We start from the raw sequence: 23,007 nt of genomic DNA, 5'->3' as shown, positions 1-23,007 counted from the left end.
TTTGTCTTTAGCTGCCTGAGTGTTCAGCCTGTTTAGCTTACCTTTTGGTTTAACCATGGTCATGATGAATTAAAAGTTAAATCTTTGATCACCCACTTTATTAATTTGAATTACACAGGGAATTCCACTAAATTCAGTTTAATTAATTTCATGAGACAGATGGGTATAGTTGACAAAGGAAAATGTTGTTAAAATAATATTTAGTAGCTTTCTCTCCGTCCTCGAGTTGGTTATTGTCACAACTGGTAAAGACCAGGCCCTTACAAAGGCCATTTTGAATCTCCCTGCCCCACCCCCTGCTCCACCCAAAGTTCAGCAATATAGACCAGGACGTGGTCAGATTCAAACCACGGTTTGTGCCGTGTTAGACACTATAGGATTCAACATCAAAGCGACATTGCTTGCCATCCTCGCCAAATGGCACAGTTGTAATGAAAAAACTATGAAAAAAACACTGCATAAACTTTACAGATGGAATTGAATTTAAAAAAAAACTTATACATCTGAAAGCTGCTCAGGTGATTCCATTGGTTCTCATAGCATTTGACGGAGCCATATAAACTAGAAGACTCCTGATTGCTGATCGGTGCCGAATTACTTGCAGCAGAGATATTAAAAGTGACTTCAATGCTCCTGCCCTCTTCCCCATTCCTACTGTACAACAAAGACTGCACTTCCAAAAAATTGTTGCCGCCTACAAGTGCTTCGGGATATCATGAGGTTATGAAAGGCCATATATAAATACAAGCCATTATTTGAATTATCGACCAGCATACATTGCCTAGACTTTCAGATGTAGAACGGCCATTGATCATTGTACTGAGGAGTAAGCAATGTCCAAGCAACTATTTCCAAGCAGGACTTAGTACTTCCATGTGAAGGGGAGAGAATAATTGGCAAAAGATACAAAAGGGAATTATCTAAACTTCTGGGACCATTTTTCTTAGTGGTAGTGACAAAGTTGTACTTTTTATTAAAATGCTACTTGAGAGAAAGAAATAAACCCGAGTGACACATATTCCAGAATCTGAACTCTTGAGCTCATAGCTGGAAGCCAAGTCAGATACTTAAACTATCATGCTAAGCTCTCTTTAGAAGGTCAAACTAGTGGCTTTTCCATGTGTCTTTACATCAATGATGTGGTATAGCAAATTATTCAAGCATCCGTCACCAATTCCCTGACGATCAACATTCCAAGGGTCCACTGATCAGAAACTGAACTGTACCAGCCAGACAAATGATTTGACTACTACAGGGCAGGGTTGGTAAATATGCTGAGAAGTGGCTCATCTCCCAACTTTCAAAAGCACCTCTACCAACTGCAAGTCAAGACTGAGATGGAATACTCTCTAATTGTTAGGATGGGTGCTGCTCCAACAACACTGAAGAAACTCCAGGACAGTGCACCCACTTGATCAGCACTTTATCCACTAGCTTAAATACCCTCTCCATCCACCATTGGCATAGATTGTAGTATATACTGTCCACAGGATGTGCTGTCAAAGCAATCTGCCAAAGATTCTCAGCAGTATCTATGAAACTAGGGAACCTACGAGGGCACAGGTGGCAGATACATAAAACACCCTCACCTCCAAGTTCCCCTCAAAGTCACACACCATTGTGGCTTGGGCATATAATCATCATCCCTTTGTTATCATTAGGTCAAAGTCCAGGATCTCCCTACCTAACAGCATCATGAGAACACGTTTACCACACAGACACAGTAGTTTGGGAACCATCATGACCATCCTTCAGGGAAACCAGGGTAGGAAATAAAAGCCACCCTTGTGAACAATGTCAATACGCTAATAATAAAAAAAAATGCACGGATGCTGATCCTATGCCCCAAGTCCAAATTTTGCCCCAAGTCCAAAAAAATGGGGGCTCAGAAAATATGCATCTCTTTCCACTGATCCATTCTTAAGATGGGTCTTTATTTGAGCTGTTCTTAGAGTTCTGACAACCACACTGAACTGTTTTCAGATGCAGCATACTGGAGGCATTAATGCGGAGGGGGATGAGGGGAAAATAATCAAGGACAAAACACCCTAGGATAATATAATACAATTTCAACTCAATAGTTAGAAATCATTCCCTCTTCCCCGCCTCTAATATTTATGAAATAATGGGCCATAGTGACATAAATAATCCAAACACATAACCAATTCTTAATTCTTCAGTCAATACATGACCATTTAATAAATATGCTGATGCCTTACTTCATGCATGCCGTTCAGAGAAATCTACTTACTGCTATGCCTTGGCTACATCAGGTCAGCTACTTTTTCCACACTGACCCCAATTTGATACAATATTGTCGCGTACATAATTTTTAGTTCTAAACTGAACTGATCTAAAATTCCTAACATACTTTATAAATTTGATTTATATGAAGGTGACCCCAATTGTTTAAAAAAATTGTAATTGATTGTCCCAAATTTAGGAGTCTGTGTCCTAGTTTAGGACTGGCTCTGGGGTCTCTAAGAACAAGCGTCACCATACAGACTAGAGGACAATTAAAGAATGGCTGCAGATCATATTTCAACAGCTACAATGCAGCAGGGAACAGACAAAGGACAACCTTAAGTATAAATTCCAAGTCAGGTTTTTGTGAAAAAAAGCAATCCATCAAGAAAAATCTCAGTCACAACAGGACTAGACTTATATTTGCACATGTCCTGGTCTGACCTTTCATCTGTACGTTCGAGGCCATATTTTCTTAAATCAGGTAACAGTAAATTCAAAGGTGCATTACCCATAAAGAAACGCCAAAATGGTTTGAAGCTGAAAGCAATTTAGCAAATGCAAAATGCTAAGTGATTTTAGCAGCTGACATCAATTTTTTTCCCCCCCTCTTGTTTTTGTACAGTGCAAGCGCTGGAATTCCATCCACCTTTCCTGGTGAGCTCAGTGAAATTTGGTTTGAGGGACTCTGGCAGCTCTCCAATACATACAGATCAATGCAAACCAAGTCCTCATGACAGTACTGCAACTCAGAATCATACAGCCTGCTGATTTCAAGCAGGACCAGGCATCTATGGGGAGTGACAGAAGAACAGCACTTAGCAACTTCCTAAATTACTGTACATCCTATTAAACGAGAGCAAGAAGACACATTCTTAGGCGATAGCATTTGTAGGAGGGATCTTTGACATTTGGAGAGGCAATTCCAACAAGCTGGACGTTTTTTGGCTTGTAAATTTTAAAAAAACAATGTCAGACTCCATGCTGATGCATTGTATGAATCGCACCGATTGCAAATTATGATAAAAAGTGTTAATAATGCCAATATCTTGAGTAGGATTTTTTGGCTAATGACATAACCACAATCCGCCATCTTTAAATCCAAGATGGCGGCGCACCACCGACCCTCCGCAACAATAGAAGGTAAAATTTAAAAAGCCTCTTTCTCTCACGAAGCACATTTTCGCGCTCGTTTTTCCTCAGCTATGGGTGGTTTTCGACGTAAAGAACCGACAAGGGTAGGGAAAACGGAATTTGGTCCTCGTTTCCACACACCACCCCCCCCCCCCTTCCCTTCCCCTCCCCTCCCGCACCACCGTCTGTCTCTCACTTACTTGCAGTTCGGCTTTTTCCGCTTCCCATCGCGCCTTTTCCATCTCGAACCGCGTCCATTCGTGCTGGATGAAGTGTAAAATCCCCGGCACCGTGTAAGAATCCGGCTCGGGCGAGTTTTCTGAGGTGATTTTCTCCAAGGTCGGCGAGGCCGCCGGGCTCGGACAGCCCGCGCCGCCGAGCGCTGAAGCCATGGCGGCTGGCTGCCCTTCCATCTCTTGGCCGCCTCGTCCTTGTCTCCCTGCCAGATAGTGCGCTCCCCGTCCGCCTGAATGGGCGGCGCATGCGCCCTACCGCCGGCGGAGGGCAGACTTCCTGCCAAATAATGCCCACCACAACATCCTACACTCCAGTCAAAAGTCATTCATTGAGAAGAAAGGATCTGGGTGTGTGTGTGTGTGTGTGTGTCTCTGTCTGAGGGAAGCACAGGGTACCATCTGTATAGGCACATGATGCTATAATCTCCCTGTTAATTAACTATTTTTTATTTTAAAAACCACTGTCTTTAGTGTCAGCTATGGCTCAGTGGGTGGCACTCTGAGTCAGAAGGTTGTGGGTTGGAGTTGCGCTCTGCAGAAAGAAATGACTTGCATTTATATAGTGCTTTTCATGACCACTGCACATTTCAAACCATCTTAAGGCGGTCTCAAACCACCTCATGAAGTACTTTTTGAAGGGCAGTCACTGTTGTGATGTAGGAAACACGGCGGGTAATTTGAGCTCAGCACACTGCCACAAGCAGCAATGCGATTTTAAAATTCTTATTCCTGGGGAAGAGGTTATAGTTCGATGTGGAGATTAACGATCAGTTCACCCACTTTAGCTGATGCAGTATAACTGGTTGTGGTGCAACCACGAGTGGCTGTCTCAGGGCAAAAGTTCAGTACGTGGGCAATGATCTGATTTGTATGGCTACAGTCACAATTTAAGCTGTTCCTTGCATTCTACTTGTGGAGCAAGTGGCCCCCATCTTCGCTGGCCCGCCCTCAAGCGGCTGAGGGTTGTCCAGATTTTCTGTGGAAGGTTGAAACCTGGGACTTGAAACTTGAAACCCACTCCTGCTCCTAAGCCCTGTGTGCCTATGTTTCCTATGAGTTCACCGCTTGGGTCAGTTACCAAGTTGTGGTTGGTAATGTTTGCAGTCAATCTGGAGGTGTGCCATCGAGAGGTGGGGCTGTCGTCAATTTGTAAGATGTTCCAGTAGCGGCTAAGGAATTTCAAAGGAGTGTGTTTCTTTTTGAGGTCATGTGTCAATGGGAGTTTGCTGTCAGTCGCTGGTGTTCTTTGAGGAGGATGGTTTGTTTTCCTGCAGACATCAGGAGATTCAATTTGAGCTAGCACAGGAACCCACTCGAGTTGTGTTGGTCTTAGTGTCCTAGACATAATCCTCATGGCTTCCTGGAGTTGGATATCTTGTGTGATGGCTGCTGAGCCAGGTTGAACAGAAGTACTCTGTTGTTGAGTAGACCAGGGTGAGTGAAGCAGTGCGTAGTGTGTTGGCTTCACTGCCCCAGGTAGTACCTGCTAGTTTCATATGAGATTCACTCTTGTCTTGACCTTGGCGCCAGTGGCTGGAGATGTTGCCAGTAGGTCAATGTACAGTTAAGAGTGATGCCAAGATATTTTGGATTGGGTCTGGGTTAGTGGTCAGCCACAGAACTGGACATGAATTGCTTCCCTGGCCTTCAAGTGGAAGGATGAAACGACAGTCTTGGCACTGTTTGGTCAAAAAGTCTCCATTTTCTGAAGTAGGCTCCCAGAGAACATTGATCTTCAGTGAGTATTTTCTCAATGTCCTGAAGTTCTTTAGCCTGGAAAACTAGGGCAATGTGATAATGACCACATAATCTTTTTTGTGATGTTGCTTGAGGGATAAATATTGGCCAGGACACCAGGGACAACTCCCCTGCTCTTCATCAAAATAGTGCCATGGGATCTTTTGTATCCACCCAAGAAGGCAGATGGGGCTTCGATTTAATATCTCATCCAAAAGTCGGCACCTCCGCTGGTGCGGTTCCTCCTCAGTGCTGCACTAGTGTCAGCCTTGATATTTGTGCTGAGGTTCTGGTGTGGGACTTGAACCTAGAGATTCAGAGGCCAAGAGTGCCACCAATTGAGTCACAGCTGACACAAAAAAATCTAGGCTGACATTCCCAGTGCAATACTGCAATGTCAGGCCTTAAAACAAGGTCACGTTTGTCCTCTCAGGTGGATGGAAATGTTCCCATGGCACTATTTCGAAGACGATTAGGGGAGTCATCTCCAGTGTCCCAACCAACATTTATCCCTCCACCAACATTAGTGAAACAGGTCATCTAGTCATTATCGTGTATGCTGTTTGTGGGAGTTTGCTGTGTGTAAATTGGCTGCCGCCTTTCCTACATCACAACAGCACTTCAAAAAGAATATGTAATTGGCTGTAAAGGGTTTTGGGATGTCCTGAAGTTGTGTATATAAATTATTCTTTCTTTACAATCATCATTCCTTCAATGTGCACGAGCAACTGTCCAGAGTGCAGGTATCGGTCTCTCCCGTAACCAGGGTTGCCAACTCTTCCCACTTGCCTGGGAATCACACAGAATTGGGAACTGACTTTCTGGGCAATGCTGTGAGCAGCCTGGGAGCAAGGTAGAGCTTTGTGCCTGTGCACTATTTTTTGTCTCCTCCGGGAAAGGCTTTCTGGTTCTGAGCACAAAGCCAACAGGAACATTAATAAACTACAAAGGATCTGACCTTTATGAAATAACTACAATAGCATTTACAACCTGTCAGCAAGCGTCTTGTGATCAGGCGCTTTGCAATCAGACATCACACGATCAGACCTCCCAGAAGACTTGCGTAACAACCTATGGCCAACAAACAATCAGAAGTGTCTCACAACATATGTTTACCATATAGACAACGGATTGATTCAGATTAACTGAATGCAAGTCCACCGTGCTTTGGTACTCACTTAACTTCTTTTCTAGTGTGTCTTCACCATACTCACATAACATTTCAGTACAGAAATAGGCCAAAAAGTCTTATCAAGATCGCTTCAGTGTTTTTCTCCACCTAACCTAATCCCCTTCTCTTTCCTCTGCCCCAATATCCTTCAATATTAATCATGGTACTTATATAATATTGCTTGTAAATGTTCAACTATAATATGATTTGCCATTCAATAATATATAAGAAAATAGGAGATACAATTGATTTTCATTGAGTTCACAATGTCATGAATCTTGTAATCATTCCCAGATGTGGCCATCGCCGACAAGGCCAGCATTTATTGCCCATCCCTAATTGCCCTTGAGAAGGTGGTGAACTCCCTTCTTGAATACAATTTAGTGGCATTCTAGGCCCTATCAGAGGGCAGTTAAAAACGACTCACACTTATATAGTGTCATTCACGAACACAGACATCTCAAAATGCTATTTGGCCAATTATACTTTTGTATTGTAGTCACAGTTACAGGAAAAGCAGCAGCCAATTTGAGCACAGCAAGCTCCCACAAACAGCGATGTGACAATGACCAGATAGTCCATTTTAGTGAAATAAAAACAGAAAATGCTGGAATAACTCAGCAGGTCTGGCAGCATCTGTGGAAAGAGAAACAGAGTTAACATTTCAAGTCCAATTAACTCTGTTTCTCAAACAAAAACAAAAATTGCTGGAAAAACTCAGCAGGCCTGTGGAGAGAAAGACAGAGTTAACGTTTTGAGTCCGTATGACTCTTCTTCAGAGTTTTGTTTTTAACTCTGTTTCTCGCTCCACAGATGCTGTCAGACCTGCTGAGTTTTTCCAGCACTTTTTGTTTTTATTTCAGATCTCCGTCATCCGCAGTATTTTGCTTTTATATCTGTTTTAGTGATGTTGACGAGGGATGAATATTGACCAGGACACCAGGGATAACTGATCTGCTCTTTTACGAAATAGTGCCATGGGATTTTTACACATCCGCTCAAGAGAGCATACAGAGCCTCGGTTTATTGGCTCACCTGAAACTTGGCACCTCCAACTACGCAGCACTGCCTCTGTAGTTCACTGGAGTGTCAGCACTGAAGTCTTGGAGTCAACTTTATTGCTGTAAGTCTGGTGTCATATTTTGGCCAGAACAGGGCTGTTGCCTTTCCTAAAGGCCCATTAATGAACTGGCTGGGTTTTTATGGCAATTTGATAAGTTCGTGGTCACCATTACTGATATTAGCTGTTTTCTTCCATATTTATATTTAATTAACTGAATTTAAATGCCCCATGGTGGAATTTGAACTCGGGCTGCCAGAATCATTAGTCCAAACCTCTGGATTACCATTACAGTAGCTTAAACACTATGCTGCCATTCTCCTGTAAATATTGACCAGGAAGGACTCCCTTGCTGTTCGCCGAATAGTGCCGAGGCCTTGGTTTAAAGTCTCATATGAAAACTGGAACCTTAAATTCTGTAGCCCTCCCTCAGGTCTTCATTGGCAGTTTCAGCCTAGATTACGTCAAGCCCCTGGAGTGGGATTTGAACCCACAACCTTCTGACTCAGAGGCAAGAGTGCTATTCACTGAACCACACCTTTTATTAGCAGTAATGGGAACAATTTTATATCCAAAGCCATGATCATTAGGAACTGGTTGATGCAAAAAAGGCCCCCAGACAGAAGTCGTTGCAAAGTGGACATGTCAAAGTTGTACTCTACTTTTTATTTTTTGCTCGGACAGGGATGAATGTGGTCAAGGATGGGTTAATTCCAAATTGCCTTGTTGGTACATCGGTCCATCACAAAAGCATAGCTATGAACAGGAATTCTTTGTAAAAGGAAATCAGCTATGAAGATCAGTATTGATGTACCAAAGATTCTGTAATGATACCTGAATAGGGTTAAATGTATTCCTGGAGGTTTCATCAGATGATCCTGTCTCCATTGATATACCCCGATGCTCCTGCCATTGGCAACCAGCCTCACAGTACCATGTCCTCCCATCGCCAATTGGAAAGCGAAAAGACTCTTCATTACTTAATTGGATGATTCTTGATTACAGAGAATATACAGCACAGAAACAGGCCATTCATACAAACATACGAATTAAGAGCAGGAATAGGCCACTCGGCCCCTCGAGCCTGCTCCGCCATTCAATAAGATCATGGCTGATCTGATTGTGGCCTCAACTCCACATTCCTAACCTCAACTCCACATTCCCAACTACCCCCGATAACCTTTCACCCTTTTTGCTTATCAAGAATCTATCTATTTCTGCCTTAAAAATATTCAAAGGGAAGAATTTTCTCCCTTTCGTGAGGGCTGGTCGCCATGCGCGATCAGCTGTGCACCGCCATTTTACGTGGCCTCCCAATTAAGGCCTGCCCAGCTTGACGCACGTCCAGTAGCGCTGCACTACCTGTGCGGGCGGGGGGAGGAGGGAGAGTCAGGGCCTGCGCTCTTTCGCGCGAATCTCCCTGAGGCACGGAGCTGCCTCGAAGATTGAGATCAAAATGAAATATTGAAAAAAGAAAATTATTCAGACATGTCCCCTCATTGTGACAGTGTCACATGAACTGGGACACGTTTATGAATTTTCATGAAAATTTTTATTGAGTTAATAAACCCTTCACGAAACCTCATCCCACCCGGGAATGAGGTTTCATGAAAAATGCGAAGGCCACCTGGGCTCTTTGCCTGCGCGCCAACCTTAAGGTCGGATGGGCAGCCCTGTTCAATTGGATAATTAGATTACTAATGTCCATAACAGGCCTTTGACAGTTCGGCAGGCCCGCAGCTGACTCCGGTGTGTGCCTGCCGAACGAAAGATTGGAATGACGTGTGGTGACGTCAGGACGCACGCCTGACGTCACCGCACGTCATTTTACGCGTCGGCATGTGGGGCTTGCCCCTGCATGCCAAACAGAAGATTCTGCCCAAAGACTCTGCTTCCGCTACCATTTGAGGAAGAGAGTTCCAAATATTCACTGCCCTTTGAGAGAAAAAAATTCTCCTCATCTCTGCCTTAAATGGGCATCCCCTTATTTTTAAACAGTGACCCCTAGTTCTAGATTCTCCCACAAGAGGAAACATCCTCTTCACATCTACCCTGTTAAGACCCCTCAGGATCTTATATGTTTCAATCAAATTGCCTCTTACTCTTCTAAACTCCAATGGATTCAAGCCTAGCTTGTCTAACCTTTCCTCATAAGACAATGCTCCCACTCCACGTATTAGCATAGTAAACCTTCTTTGAACTGCTTCCAATGCATTTATATCCTTCCTTAAATAAAGAGACCAATACTGTACACAGTACTCCAGATATGGTCTCACCAACGCTCTGTATAGCTGAAGCATAACCTCTCTACTTTTGTAGTCAATTCCCCTTGCAATAAACAATAACATTCTATTAGCTTTCCTAATTACTTGCTGTACCTGCATACTAACCTTTTGCAATTCATGCACTAACACATCCAGATCCCTCTGCATTCCAGAGCTCTTCAATCTCTCACCATTTAGATAATATGCTTCTTTTTTATTCTTCCTGCCAAGATGGACAATTTCATACTTTCCCACATTATACTCCATTTGCTAGCTGTTTGCAAACTCACTAATTTATATCCCTTTGTGGCCTCCTTATGTTCTCTCCACAACTTACTTTCTTACATATCGGTGTATCATCAGCAAATTTAGCAACCATACTTTCAGCCCCTTCATCCATGTCATTTATATGAATCGTAAAAAGTTCAGGCCCCAGCAGTGATATCTGTGGCACACCATTCGTTACATCCCACCAACCAGAAAATGACCCATTTATGCCTACTCACAGTTTCCTGTCAGCTTGCCAATCTTCTGTTCATGTTGTATGTTACCCCCTACATCATGAGCTTTTATTTTCCACAATAACCTTATTCGATGCCTTTTGGAAATCTAAGTACAGTACATCCACCAGTTCCCTTTTATCCACAGCACATTACTTCTTCAAAGAACTCCAATAAATCGGTTAAACATGATTTCCCTCTCACAAAACCATGTTGATTCTGCCTGATTACCTTAAATTCATCTAAATGCCCTGCTATAACATCTTTAATAATAGCTTCTAACATTTTCCCTATAATAGATGTTAAGCTAACTGGCCTGTAGTTTCCTGCTTTCTGTCTCTCTCCCTTATTGAATAATGGAGTTACATTCGCTATTTTCTAATGGAACCTTTCCCAAATCTAGGAAATTTTGAAAAATTTAAACCAATGCATCAACTATCTCTAGCCTCTTCTTTTAAGACCCTAGGATGAAGTCCGTCAGGACCTAGGAAATTGTCAGCCCACAGCTCCAACAATTTGCGCAGTACCACTTCCCTGATTGTAATTTTCTTGAGTTCTTGTTCTTCCTTCCCTTCCATTTCCTGATTTGCTGCTATTTCTGGGATGTTACTTGTATCCTCAGAGTTGAAAACCGATGCAAAATACCTGTTCAATTCATCTGCCATCTCCTTATTTTCCATTATTAATTCCCCAGACTCATTATCTATAGGACTAACGCTCACTTTGTTAACTCTTTTCTTTTTAAAATATCTATAGAAACTCTTACCATCTGTTTTTATATTTCTAGCTAGTTTTCTTTCATACTCTAATTTTTCCCTGTTTTTTATATATTGTCCAATCTTCTGATCTGCCACCATCCTTGCACAATTATATGCCTTTTCTTTACGTTTGATACTGTCTTTAACTTTTTTAGTTAATCATGAATGATGGGTCCTCCCCTTGGAATTTTTCTTTCTCATTGGAATGTATCTGTTTGGCCCAAGTAGATGTTTATCCCCACGCAAGTCTCCTCCCATTCCTTCTACCTCATCTCAGCCAACATATCTTTCTTTTCCCTTTTCTTTCATATACTCTTCTAATTTCATATTGAAAGCACCTAAAAGCTATTTGCCTCGACTTCCTGAGATATTGAGTTCCACATTCAATCCACTCTAAGTGAAGAAATTTCTCCTTAGTTTACTAATAAATCCAATAGGAAAATATCTTGGATTTAAGCACCTCCCACCCCACCTTCCGCGTGAGTTTTGGATTCTGCCACAAGTACTAAGGAAAAGGCCCCAACCTGTTAAATCTTTTGTGATAGCTGTAACCTGTCAGTTCTGGTGCCATCCTTAACAGTCAGATAGGTTTTTTCCCAACTCCAATGCTTTTATAACTGTACAAATAAACAGGAGTGTTGACAGAACATTTTAAAAAATACTGTAATGTTTTTCTCCAGTGTTTTCTCGCAACAGTGTCTGGGAGATTAACCTTCAACTCCTGGAGCCTCCAGGCCAATCCTAAAGGCTTGGCAACCCTGCTCCTGCATGGAACACTCCAACTTGCATCCGCAGACAGACCCCACACCAGGGAGCACACGTATGAGAGGACGCACTAACTTGAACCCAGTCTATTCGTTAGCAGCCAACTATTGTGAAACAAGGTATTATTAAAATTATAAATTTAAGAAGTCTCTAATACTAATCCCTTTGACCACAGATGTATGCAAGTGACATTGAAATTGTAAATATGGTTTCCGTAAACGACACCAAATGCCTTGTTCTGGATACAGTGTACAGAGCCCAGTCAAGAATAAAATTATATAATAATATTTAATAGCACAATTTCTAGAAGCTATCAGGTGGCCTTGAGTGCCTCTGCTTTCAGCTTTTGAGGAGATGGTTCTTCAGCTGGACCTGAAGTGTCTCATCGCTCGGTCGTATTGTGGTCTCTCCCCTTGACTGACTGACGCAGGACTCAGCAGCTGCTGCATACAGGCTTGTTAAAACATAAAGAGCAAGAGGAGACCCTGGCTGATGTATTGTGACCTACAGACAATGTGGAGACTGGAGTCGTGGGAAGAAAGTTGGCAACCCAGGCTCAGCTGAGAGTAGGAGTGGAAAGCCGTGTCTTCTGGGCCTCAGAGTGAAGATACTGAGAGCTGGGCCACAGCCAGTTGGATGCATCTTACTTGTGCAACACGGCCTGGAGGGCTAGTCCTTCGGGACATGGAACCAGGCAATGTCAGGAGCTGAAACAAAAACAAAAATAGCTGGAAAAACTCAGCAGGTCTGACAGCATCTGCGGAGAGGAACACAGTTAGCGTTTCGAGACCGTATGACGAGCCCCCCTCAACCAGTTTATATTTCATCTCATTTCTATTTTTCCTTAGTTCTGTTGAAGAGTCATACGGACTCGAAACGTTAACTGTATTCCTCTCTGCAGATGCTGTCAGACCTGCTGAGTTTTTCCAGCTATTTTTGTTTTTGTTTCAGATTTCCAGCATCCGCAGTATTTTGCTTTTATCTTAGTGTCAGGAGCTGGCCAGACCCCATATATGCAGGGGTGGCCTAGTGTTCTACCTGTCGCTCTGTCTGAGCTCTGTCAACCGTTGTTCTCTCTCTCACTTCGCAACTCAATAGATCAGATGCTAAAATATAAAAGCATTTGTACGTGTTCCTCATTTTTGAAAATAAGCAGAAGTTGAAAATTTGCTGCTGTGTTTCTTACATTACAACACTTCAGAAATACTTCATGAGCCTGTAAAGTGCTTTAGGACTTCCTGAGGTCATCAAGGCACTGTATAAAAATAAAAGGGCTCACATTTATATTGCCCCTTTCATGACCTCAAGACTTCCCAAAGAACTCCACAGCCAATGAAGTACTTCAGTAGTGTAGTTGTTGTTATATTGTAGGACATGCAGCAGCCAATTTGCACGCAGCAGGCTCACACAAACAGCAACAGGTGAAAATGACCAGATCATCTGTTTCAGTGATGTTATTGAGAGATAAATATTGGCCAGTGCACCAGGAAGTTGTCCCCTGCTCTTCTTCAAAATAAGGTCATGGGATCTTTTACGCCCACCTGAGAGAGCAGTCAGGGCCTTGGTTTAATGTTGCTTCCGGCAGTGCAGCACTCCCTCAATACTGCACTCTGAATGCCAGCCTAGATTTATGTGCCCCAGCCTGTGAAGTGGGACTTGAACCCACAACCTTCTGACTCAGAGATGAGAACACTACTAACTAGGCCACAGCTAACACATTCAAAATATAAATGCAAGTTTTTATTTTCATGATGCCAAAGTATCTCAGTTGTTTTATCTGCCCCTTCAGTTTTCTTATCATCTCATCAAAAATAAATGTTGATGTCCCTCTCCTGAAGTTGCTGACTGTTATTGGGATAAAGCTCTGTTGGTGCCAGTACATTGATCAAGTGGTTGGAATAGATAGAGATATTTCACTGGGCCTTATCCTTTCCTCACTCCAGCAGGTGGACGTAAAAGATCCCGTGGCCCTATTTTGAAGAAGAGCAGGGGACAACTTCCTGGTGCACTGGCCAATATTTATCTCTCAATAACATCACTGAAACAGATGATCTGGTCATTTTCACCTGTTGCTGTTTGTGAGAGCCTGCTGTGTGCAAATAGCCTGAAGAGGGAACTCTGGCTGGTTTTAATTTTTCTCTCTGTAACTCAAGGACCACCGACTAGTTTATAGCACTCCCTTACATCTGCCTTAGCAGCACTCCCGTTACACTATAATATGACCTGTTTCCATTTCGTAATTAATTTGGTTTATTTTCAATCAATCCAGGTTTTGTGGCCATTTGGAATTGTCATATAATGCATAGAAAGTCACCGACAAAACCTCAATTCTGGAACTGGGAGTGTGAGGGAAGCATCTAGACTAAAGGTGGAAGAAACTGTTTCCTAATTTCAGGTAAATCTCTGTCTACGTTGTTTCTTTAAAAAAAAAGTGGACTCCCAGTTTTGATCCTCCATCTGATGAACCAGCAAGGCAAAAATCCAAATGCTACAGTTGCATCCCTGAACTAGGGTGGAGAGAATCAGCCATAGTTACTGTGCCTGAACGCTTTCTAGAAAGTGCATGTGTCTGGACATAAGATGAACTGCACCATAAATGCTCCTTTCATGCTCAACAAGTCCAAGAGGATTTGAACCTGGAGCTTCTGGCTCAGAGGTAGGAGCACCACCTACTAAACCATAAGAACTCCTTGTGGATATGAAGAGGCTCAGTGAAATGTCTCTAACCATCCTAAAGCCTAACCACTTGATTAAGGTACTGGCATCAACAGGACTGTACCAGTTGCATTGGGCAATGCCCTTCTTAGTTGAATGCCCTGCCGTTACTGCTTGAAATATAAATGCAAGTTTTTATTTTTATGATACCAAGGTATCTCAATTTTTTTATCTGCCCCTTCAGTTTTTTTATCCTCTCATCAAAAAAAGCATTAATGTCTCTCTCCTGAAGTTGCTGACTCTTATTGGGGTATAGTCCTGTTGGTGCCAGTACCTTGATCAAGTGGTTAGGCTTTGGAATAGATAGAGATATTTCACTGAGCCCCATCCTTTTCTCACTCCAGCAGGGGTAACTTGATAATGGCTTGGAGACGGAATTCTGGTTGTTTTACTCTTTCTCTCTTTAACTCAAGGACCGCTGACTAGTTTATAGCACTCCCCATTTAGTAATTCATTTGGTTTATTTTCAATCAATCCAAGCTTTGTGGCCATTTGGTCATATCCTATAATGCACAGAAGTCACCACCAAAACCTCACTTCTGGCACAGATACTGTGAGAGAAACATCTAGACTAAAGATGGAAGAAACTGTTTCTTTGCGTTTACGAATGAAAAATCAGGTCTTGGGTAGGGTACCAGAGAACACCTGCTCCCGAGTTAGCATCTTCAGGAGATGGGAAGGAGAAAACTGCCACAATAAAGGTTCTGGGTCCTTCTGGCCTATATGGTTTTGTACAAGTTGGCCAGCAAGTGTACTAATCTGCTGCTCTCCTTGCACACATCTTAATTGAAGGCAGGAAGCTAAGGATTGTCCGCTCGCACTCTTAGGCAGTGGAATATGGGACTGGAAAGACAACATGATATACAAGATGGTTAAAAAAAAAAACTTGGATAGCAGCAAGTTCCTTTAGACTCTTCTCTCCCAGACAATGTTCCCCTCCCATCTACTCATCATACTTATGTTCTTATTGCAGCTATAAGCAGCATCTCAGGGCCATCACCTTAAGAGAAGTGTCCTGAAGGGCTTTGTTCCCTCAGTTTGTAGAACTCAGGGTAGCGTCCTAGGCCCAACCATCTTCAGCAGCTTCATCAATGACCTTCCCTCCGTCAGTAAGGTCAGAAGTGGGATGTTCGCTGCTGATTGCACAATGTTTAGCACCATTCACAACTCCTCAGTTACTGAAGCAGTCCTTGCCGATAGGCAGCAAGACCTGGACAACATTCAGGAGCAATGAAAATTGAGGATGCTCAAAAGGCCAGAATTTGATGAGCACAGAGATCTCAGCGGGTGTACAGCCAGAGGAGGGTCCAGAGATAGAGAGACAGAGATTTCTCTGTAACCTCCTCCAGCTGTACAACCCACCGACATCTCTGCACCCCTCCAATTCTGGCCTCTTGAGCATCGCTGATGCACATTGGCGATTTGTTCAAAATAAAGAGGTCATTGAATAAAGAGGTCATTTTTAAAAATGGACGGGGCGGGTGGGAGGCTGGTCATAGTCTTAGCATCTGAGTCAGGAGGCTGTTCAAGTCCCACAGCAGGGTCATGTACACTGACGCTTTACGTTAAGAAAGATTACAACAGCAAAATGCCAATAATCTGACATAAAAACAGAACGTGCTGGAAATACTTAGCAAGTGAGGCAGCATCTGTGGAGAGAGAATATGGAGAATTTTTTAATTAAAATATATCGTCCAGCTATTTGCACTGCACCATCAAAAGTGCCATCTTTCAGACGAGATGTTGACCCAGGCTGTCTTCTGAGGTGGCCATAAAAGATCCAGTGGCACAATTCAAAAGCAGGGGAGCTCTCCCCGCCATGTACTGGCCAATGTTTAAAACTTCAACCAACATCACTCTTTAAAAAAAACATTGTCTCATTATGGTTTGTTGGAGCTTGCTGTGCGCAAATTGCTGCCAAATTTTCCTACATTACAACAGTGACTACACTTCAAAGTGAAGTGCTTTGGAAGGTCCTGAGATCTTAAAGACATTGTGTAACTGCAAGCTCTTGCTTTCTTCCTTTGATTGCAACCAGAAAGGTACAGTCTGTGTCTGATTCTGATGTCAAATTGGCTGCCAGGAAATTCCACTCTTTATTCAACTCATTGAAGTCTTGGAAACAGTAGGAGCCAACACCCTGTGAGTTTGAACTGACTGGCTTGAACTTATTATTTAAAGGATAAAATCCTTTCAGCGACAAGACCTTGCATGTAAAGCACCTATGTGTTTTTATATTTTTTTAACAGCCAAGTTATTCTTGATCCAGCTGGTCATGTTGGATGCTTCCACCCCAGTCTGTTTTTCCATACTTGAATTTTAATTAGGAATGAGTGTGGGAGCTTTCAGTGCTCAGTCCCAGCCTGACCTGACTGGTTGATCCTATAGGCAACTTACATTCTGCTCTACTCACCAATGTTTTATTTAGATTCTGTGAAAGAATAAAAAAAAAACGCTGGGTAAACCTCCCCTGCTGTCCTTCGAAAGTGTGGTGGTATCTTTAACGTCCACCTGAGAGAGCGGATGGGGGCATCGAATTAATATCTTATCCAGAGATGATACCTCCAACAATGCAGCCGGCACTCCATCGGTACTAGAACTGGAGTGTCAGCCTGGATTTTGGATTCAATGACATGAGACTTGAACTCAAGACCTTTTGACTCAGGGCAAAAGTGCTCTCTCAAAGATTAATCGAAGAAGTTCGCAGTCTTCAGTAACTGGAGTTTTGGTAGGGCATAGCACCACAAATTGATAGAAATGACACTACCTAAACTCAATGGCAGCACTGAAAATTATTTTTATCCAGGAAACAAATGATGGCCATCCCCCAGAGTGCTTAACCAGGTCAGTGCCATTTGCATCAGGCAATTTTGCACTGGACTCTGATATTTTTCTTAGCTACAATTTTAGGACGTTTCCATCCCCCAGTGATGCAAAATTACAGTCAATCCTTCCCCACCCAGTAATCCATGCAAATAAAACAAATACAATTGATAATATGTAATTGTTGAGAATTCCCAAGTAAAGGCCCAAGGCCCACAACATTGGGCAGCAGCAAGAAGAAAGCAGAAGCTGAGGTAAACCAGAAAGTGAGGATTAGTGGATTTCAAGTTGTATTTTTAAAGTTTTTAAAATTGTTGAAGGAAGGGCAGACTGAGGAAGGCAAGGACACCACAGTTCAGAAGTCCTGGGAAAGAAACAGAGTAAGCAGACAGTTTGATGAGTCTGGACTTCAACACAATGTGAAAGCAGTGTAGGAGGATATGGAATGATACATTTAGAAAAAGAAGAGGAAATTTCAGAAGAGCAATGCCCATAACATCAACAAAAAGAGTGAGACCAGGAAGATTACATACTGCTTGAAAATTTCTTGGACAAGAAGGAAACCAAATGTTATGGAGATATGATAAGTGGAGTTGATCTAGAAATAGTCCTCAGGTACTGCCCCTCTCTCCTTCAAATTTGAAATCAACACCCCTCTCCTCAAAACACCAACCCTTGACCATCCTTGCAAACTACCGCTACATCTCCAACCTTACTTTCCTCTCTAAAGTCTGTGATTGTCACCTAAATCCATGTCCATCTTTCCTGGAACTTCATATTTGAATCCCTCCAATCAGGTATCCACCCTAGTACTGAAATCGCTTCTATCGAAGTCACGAGTGCCGTCCTATGTGAGGGTGACAAAGATAAACTTTCCTTTCTCGTCCTTCTCAACATGTCTGCAGTCTTTAACATGATTGACCATACCATCCCCCTCCAATGCCTCTCCACCATTGTCCAGCTGAGTGGGGCTGCATTTGCCAGGTTCCATTCTTAGCTATTCAGTCGTAGCCAGAGAATTACCTGCAATGGCTTTTCTTTTTGCTCCCACACCTAGATTCCTCTGATATCCAGGAATCTAACCTTAACCCCAACACCACCCCCCCCCCAATTTCTTATTTACATGACGCCCCTCTGAAAACACAGCATCAGTTTCCACATGTATGCGAATGTCATCCATCTTTACTTCACCACAAACTCATTCGACCCCCTTCACTGTTTCCAATTTGTCACACTGCTTATCTGACATCCAGTGCTGCATGAGCACAAATTTCTTCCAACTAAATATTGGGAAGTCCAAAGCCATTGTCTTCAGTCTCCGCCAAAAACTCCATGCTTTAACCACTGTGACAACCTGTCTGAGGCCAGACTGTTTGCAATCTTGGCGTAAGTTTGACTTCAAGATGAACTTCCAACCACATATCTGCACCATCGCAAAGACCATTAATTTCCATCTCTGCAACATCATCTAACTCTGCCCCACCTCAGCTCATCAACTGCTGAAACCCTTATCCATGCGTTTGTTATCTCTATACTTGACTATTTCAATGAAATTCTAGCTAGCCCACCCCATGTTCTACCCTCTGTAGATTTAAGGTCACCCAAAACTCTGCTACCTGTGTCCAAACTCTCAGAAAGTGCCGTTCACCCATCACCTCTGTGCTAGCCGACCTACCTCCCGATTAAGCAATACCTCAATTTTAAGATCACCATCCCTGTTTTCATATCCCTCTATGGCTTTGCCCTTCCTGATCTCTGTAATCTCCTCCATACCTGCAACCCTACAAGATATCTGCACTTCTGTAATTCAGGTCTCTTGAGCACGCCTGGTTTTAATGACCCCATTTTAAGTGGCTGTGCCTTCAGCTGCTTGGACCCTAAGCTCTTGAATTCCCTCCCTAAACTTCTACCTCCTCTTTTCTCCTTTAAGATGCTCCTTCAAACAACTCTTGGCCAAGCTTTTGGTCATCTACCCCAATATCTCCAAATGTGGCTCCGTATCAGACTTTGTTTATAAGTCCCCTGTGAAGCGTTTTGAGACATTTTACTACATTAAAGGTGCTATATAAATGCAAATTGATGTTGTTCAGTCATGATCTTATTGAATGGTGCAGCGGGTTTGAGGTGCCATATACAACCTACCCCTGTTCTTATTTCTTATTTTCTTAAGTTCTCCTAGGTGGTACTCTACAAGTGCAAAGTAGTCACTGACTTGTATCTTCAGAAAGACCAGACTGGGGAGATTCTATTCTGTGGGTGTTCATCATTTGATGGGTATTTTGCTCTCTGTACTCCATAAATGTTTCTTTTTTGTTTTTAGATCCATTGAAGACCATGCATTTCTGGTGAATTAATTGCAAATATTAGTTGTCCAAGAATCAGGATCCTGGCTTGATTGTTAATTATTGTGATGAAAAAAGGCAACAAGAGATTATTCAAGAAAAGCTGCTACTTGAACTAATTAATTACTAACACTACTGAATTTTATAAAAAGCACAATGCGGGTTAGTTTTTGCCAGATGCTGCTGACCGGGGCAATAATGGTGAATCTAGTTGTACTTTACTATGTCTCCAGAACTCAACAACAAATGCTGAAGCACAAAGACCCAGGGAAGGCTGCCTCCAGGAGGTCGGCGATTTCAAGGGTCATTGGGATCACTGTGCTGATACGAGAGTTCGAAGACTTTGAGAATTGGGTGGTAGGTGTGGTGCAATCCTTCTGGAAGGAAAGGCCCGACCAGCCCATTGTGGTGGTGGCTGACAAACTGCCATACCCACCGTTGGGCCTACCCGACAAACAGAACATACAGCTAGTGCTGTTGAAGGCATCTCCCGATCAGCCATACTACATCACTAGACCCGAGTTCTACATCAACACCGAATACACCCTTCTGGTGCCTGATGGGGTGCAGTTGGACTCAGCTCAGCAGCTTGACCGTCTTCTTCGAGAATTTGAGGCCAACAAAGGAAAGGTTCGAATGGTGGCAGCTCCTATTCAGGCTGCGGAAAAATTTCAGTGTCTAAACTTGCGGGTTAGTCTTAAGGAGTGGAGCGCAGTCTACAGCCTTTCTCCAGCCCAGGTTTGCGATGCCATTGATGGAGATGCTGTGGTTCTTCTTCGAACTGAAGATTTGTTCAACCTCTCTCAGCCCATGGTAAGGCCACTCATGATGTCCCTCTTTGTTCAGTCTTCATTGCGTGGCTGGAAAGTGAAGATGACAGAGAGTGTGATGTTCTCCTCGTACCACCGCTCTTTGTTCATGTCGGCCCATAACCGCTGGAAAGCTGACATCAACGAAAAAGCGAGGTTGGCCCAACTCTTCAAAGACTTCGGCTTGAAGCACGTGGTGCAGGCCAATGGAAAGGAGCAGTGGTATGGGTGCAACAAAGACACTCCTCGCTGCTTTGGCACGGTGCATGATGACACGCCTGAGTACCTGTATCAGAACAGGTGGACTCCGCCTTGCTGCCTCAAAGCCTTACGTGAGACCACCAAGTATGTCATAAACATCTTGGAGTCCTCAGGTGTCCGCTACTGGCTAGAGGGTGGAACGCTTCTGGGAGCAGTCCGTCATCAGGACATCATCCCGTGGGACTATGATGTGGACCTTGGAATTTATCTGGATGATGTGGAGAACTGCGAGTTCCTGAGGAGCCTGGACTCTGGTTCAGTTGTTGACGAAAATGGCTACGTGTGGGAAAAGGCAGTGGAAGGAGACTTCTACCGAGTGCAGTACAGCGAAAGCAACCACTTGCACGTTGACTTGTGGCCATTCTATGCCAGAGAAGGAATCATGACCAAGAACACTTGGATGGATCACAAGCAGGACGTGGAGTTCCCAGAGCACTTTCTGAAGCCACTGGTCCCCATGCAGTTTGCTGGGATAACTGCTCTTGCACCCAACAATCACAGGCGCTTCTTGGAATTGAAATTTGGAGAGGGAGTTATCGAAAACCCAGAGTACCCAAACCCTGCCAAGAAAAAATTGGAGAAGATGAACTAAATACGGAGGATAGTAGACATCTTGGAATGAGCCAATACTCAAGCAATTCAGATGCTAGAACTTTTTGAGATATGGTGTTACCTCAAAGTGATATCCCAGATATCTGTTATTCCACATTTGTTTCCTCCTCCCCATTCTTTTCCTGCAGGCATTGGATCTTCCTGGGGTATAGTTCCATGAGTATGGGGGCATTATCTGGCCCTTCTCGATTCAGGGGACCAGACAGTGGTTGTTAGCGAGTTACTGGAAGACGGAAGCCTTGCAGACTAGCCTGATCCTAACATTGCCAGGGATCCACACTCATGTCCCTTCCAACAGAAGGTGCTGTATCTTCGTAGCAGCTGGAACCCTGGCTGATCTTATTCCCCACACAGGTCCAGCTGAACAGTGAGAGATCAAACGCAAGGCCTCTGATCCTCTGTCTCGATGCTGCACCGAGCAGTACCTTTAACCATTAAAGCCAAAGTTAGGGTGGGAGCTTTGCATCTTTAAATATGCAAATTAGAACAATGGCTTGGATGAACAAATAAGGGGTTGTAAAGAGGCAAATTTGCACAGAAGAGACAAAATTTTGAGGGGAGGGAAGGGGCATCTCAAGACTCCCACCCATAATTATGAACCCAACTGAGCTGAGAAAATAGAATGACCTGAGATTATTATGTGCATGTACAATTTGAACTGTTAAAATATGTAGACCATTAGAAGTTGTTATGTGATTGTTCAGGGCCTGGGATAAACATGACCCAAGCCATGGCTAAATCACTGATGTACTCCCTGAAGAATGTGCCGTTAACGCCATGTCAAAACTTCAATCCACTGCCCATTAAATAGAATTCCCAATCCAGGCTTCAGGTATTCCCTTGATTTCTACACTCATATAAGCCTTTTTCAGCTCAGTTTCTCCAGCTCTTTGATCAAAATCCTGGACACAAATTCCAGCTCATCCAATACTCTGCAACTCGCATCTTATCCACTCTGTCACCTTCATTAGCTCTCCATTCCTTGGTTATTAGTGTCAAACTAGTAGGCCTCATGTACAGATGCTGCCATGGCCTCACCCTATTCACCCTAGCAATCTCCTTGGCTTAATGATGTCACTATTGTCTCTGAGTTCAAAGGTTGTGAGTCACTAGTCACACTCCAGACACTGAAATACATAAGCTACGCGATACTTAGGTGCAATACTAAGGGGTTGCTGCACTGTCAGGGATGCTGTCTTTGAGATGATTAAATCCAAGCCCCGAATGCCCTCTGAAGTGAATGCAAAAGCTCCCAAGGCACTGTTCAAGAGATGAAGGGAGTTCCTTCAAGTGTTCTAACCTACATTTGGCAGATTATCTCATCATTATTTCTTTGCTATATGTAGGAGCTTGCTAGCGCAAATTGGCCACAACATTTCCTATGTTACAACTGTGACTATACTTCAAAAGTACTTTAATGAAGCACTTCAGGGCACCTTGAGGTTGTGAAAGGTGATATACAAATGTAAGTCTTTCTTTCTTGGGAGTCCTACATCAAAGTTCGCTGTTCCTAATCAGAAATGGGAGTCCTAAGACATGGAGTCCAAGGACCTCATCCTCCTGTCACACTAGCGTG

The 23,007-nt window shown here is 43.2% G+C and overlaps 2 protein-coding genes across 3 annotated transcripts in view; one reads left to right on the top strand and one right to left on the bottom strand.

Annotated features, from left to right (window-relative positions):
- The window catches only part of LOC144671491 (striatin-3-like), a 51,895-nt gene extending 48,065 nt beyond the window's left edge, over positions 1-3,830 (bottom strand). The window contains exon 1 of the mRNA XM_078533440.1: positions 3,579-3,830. Coding sequence (XP_078389566.1) covers positions 3,579-3,791 — 213 coding nt within the window. The 5' untranslated portion in view covers positions 3,792-3,830. The remainder of the gene's footprint in view (positions 1-3,578) is intronic.
- fkrp (fukutin related protein) lies at positions 3,144-22,256 on the top strand. Of its 2 annotated transcripts, none has more exons than XM_078533444.1 (4): positions 3,144-3,387; positions 11,785-11,988; positions 14,139-14,264; positions 19,728-22,256. In XM_078533444.1, exon 4 carries the CDS (start codon positions 19,906-19,908, stop codon positions 21,409-21,411), a length of 1,506 nt encoding a protein of 501 aa, XP_078389570.1. In that variant the 5' UTR covers positions 3,144-3,387; positions 11,785-11,988; positions 14,139-14,264; positions 19,728-19,905; the 3' UTR covers positions 21,412-22,256. The 2 variants fall into 2 exon arrangements, with proteins under 2 accessions (XP_078389570.1, XP_078389569.1); XM_078533443.1 differs by having other exon boundaries at positions 3,144-3,482.
- Positions 22,257-23,007: the final 751 nt, after the last annotated feature.

This window comes from Cetorhinus maximus, chromosome 32 (genome assembly GCF_964194155.1).
Source record: "Cetorhinus maximus chromosome 32, sCetMax3.hap1.1, whole genome shotgun sequence".
In the NCBI taxonomy this organism is placed as follows: domain Eukaryota; kingdom Metazoa; phylum Chordata; class Chondrichthyes; order Lamniformes; family Cetorhinidae; genus Cetorhinus; species Cetorhinus maximus.
Note: the sequence above shows the minus strand (reverse complement) of the source record. Positions and strands in the feature narration are given on the sequence as shown.

Excerpts from the sequence above, each read along its gene's own strand:
- fkrp (XM_078533444.1), top strand. The coding sequence starts at position 19,906 with ATGCGGGTTAGTTTTTGCCAGATGCTGCTGACCGGGGCAATAATGGTG.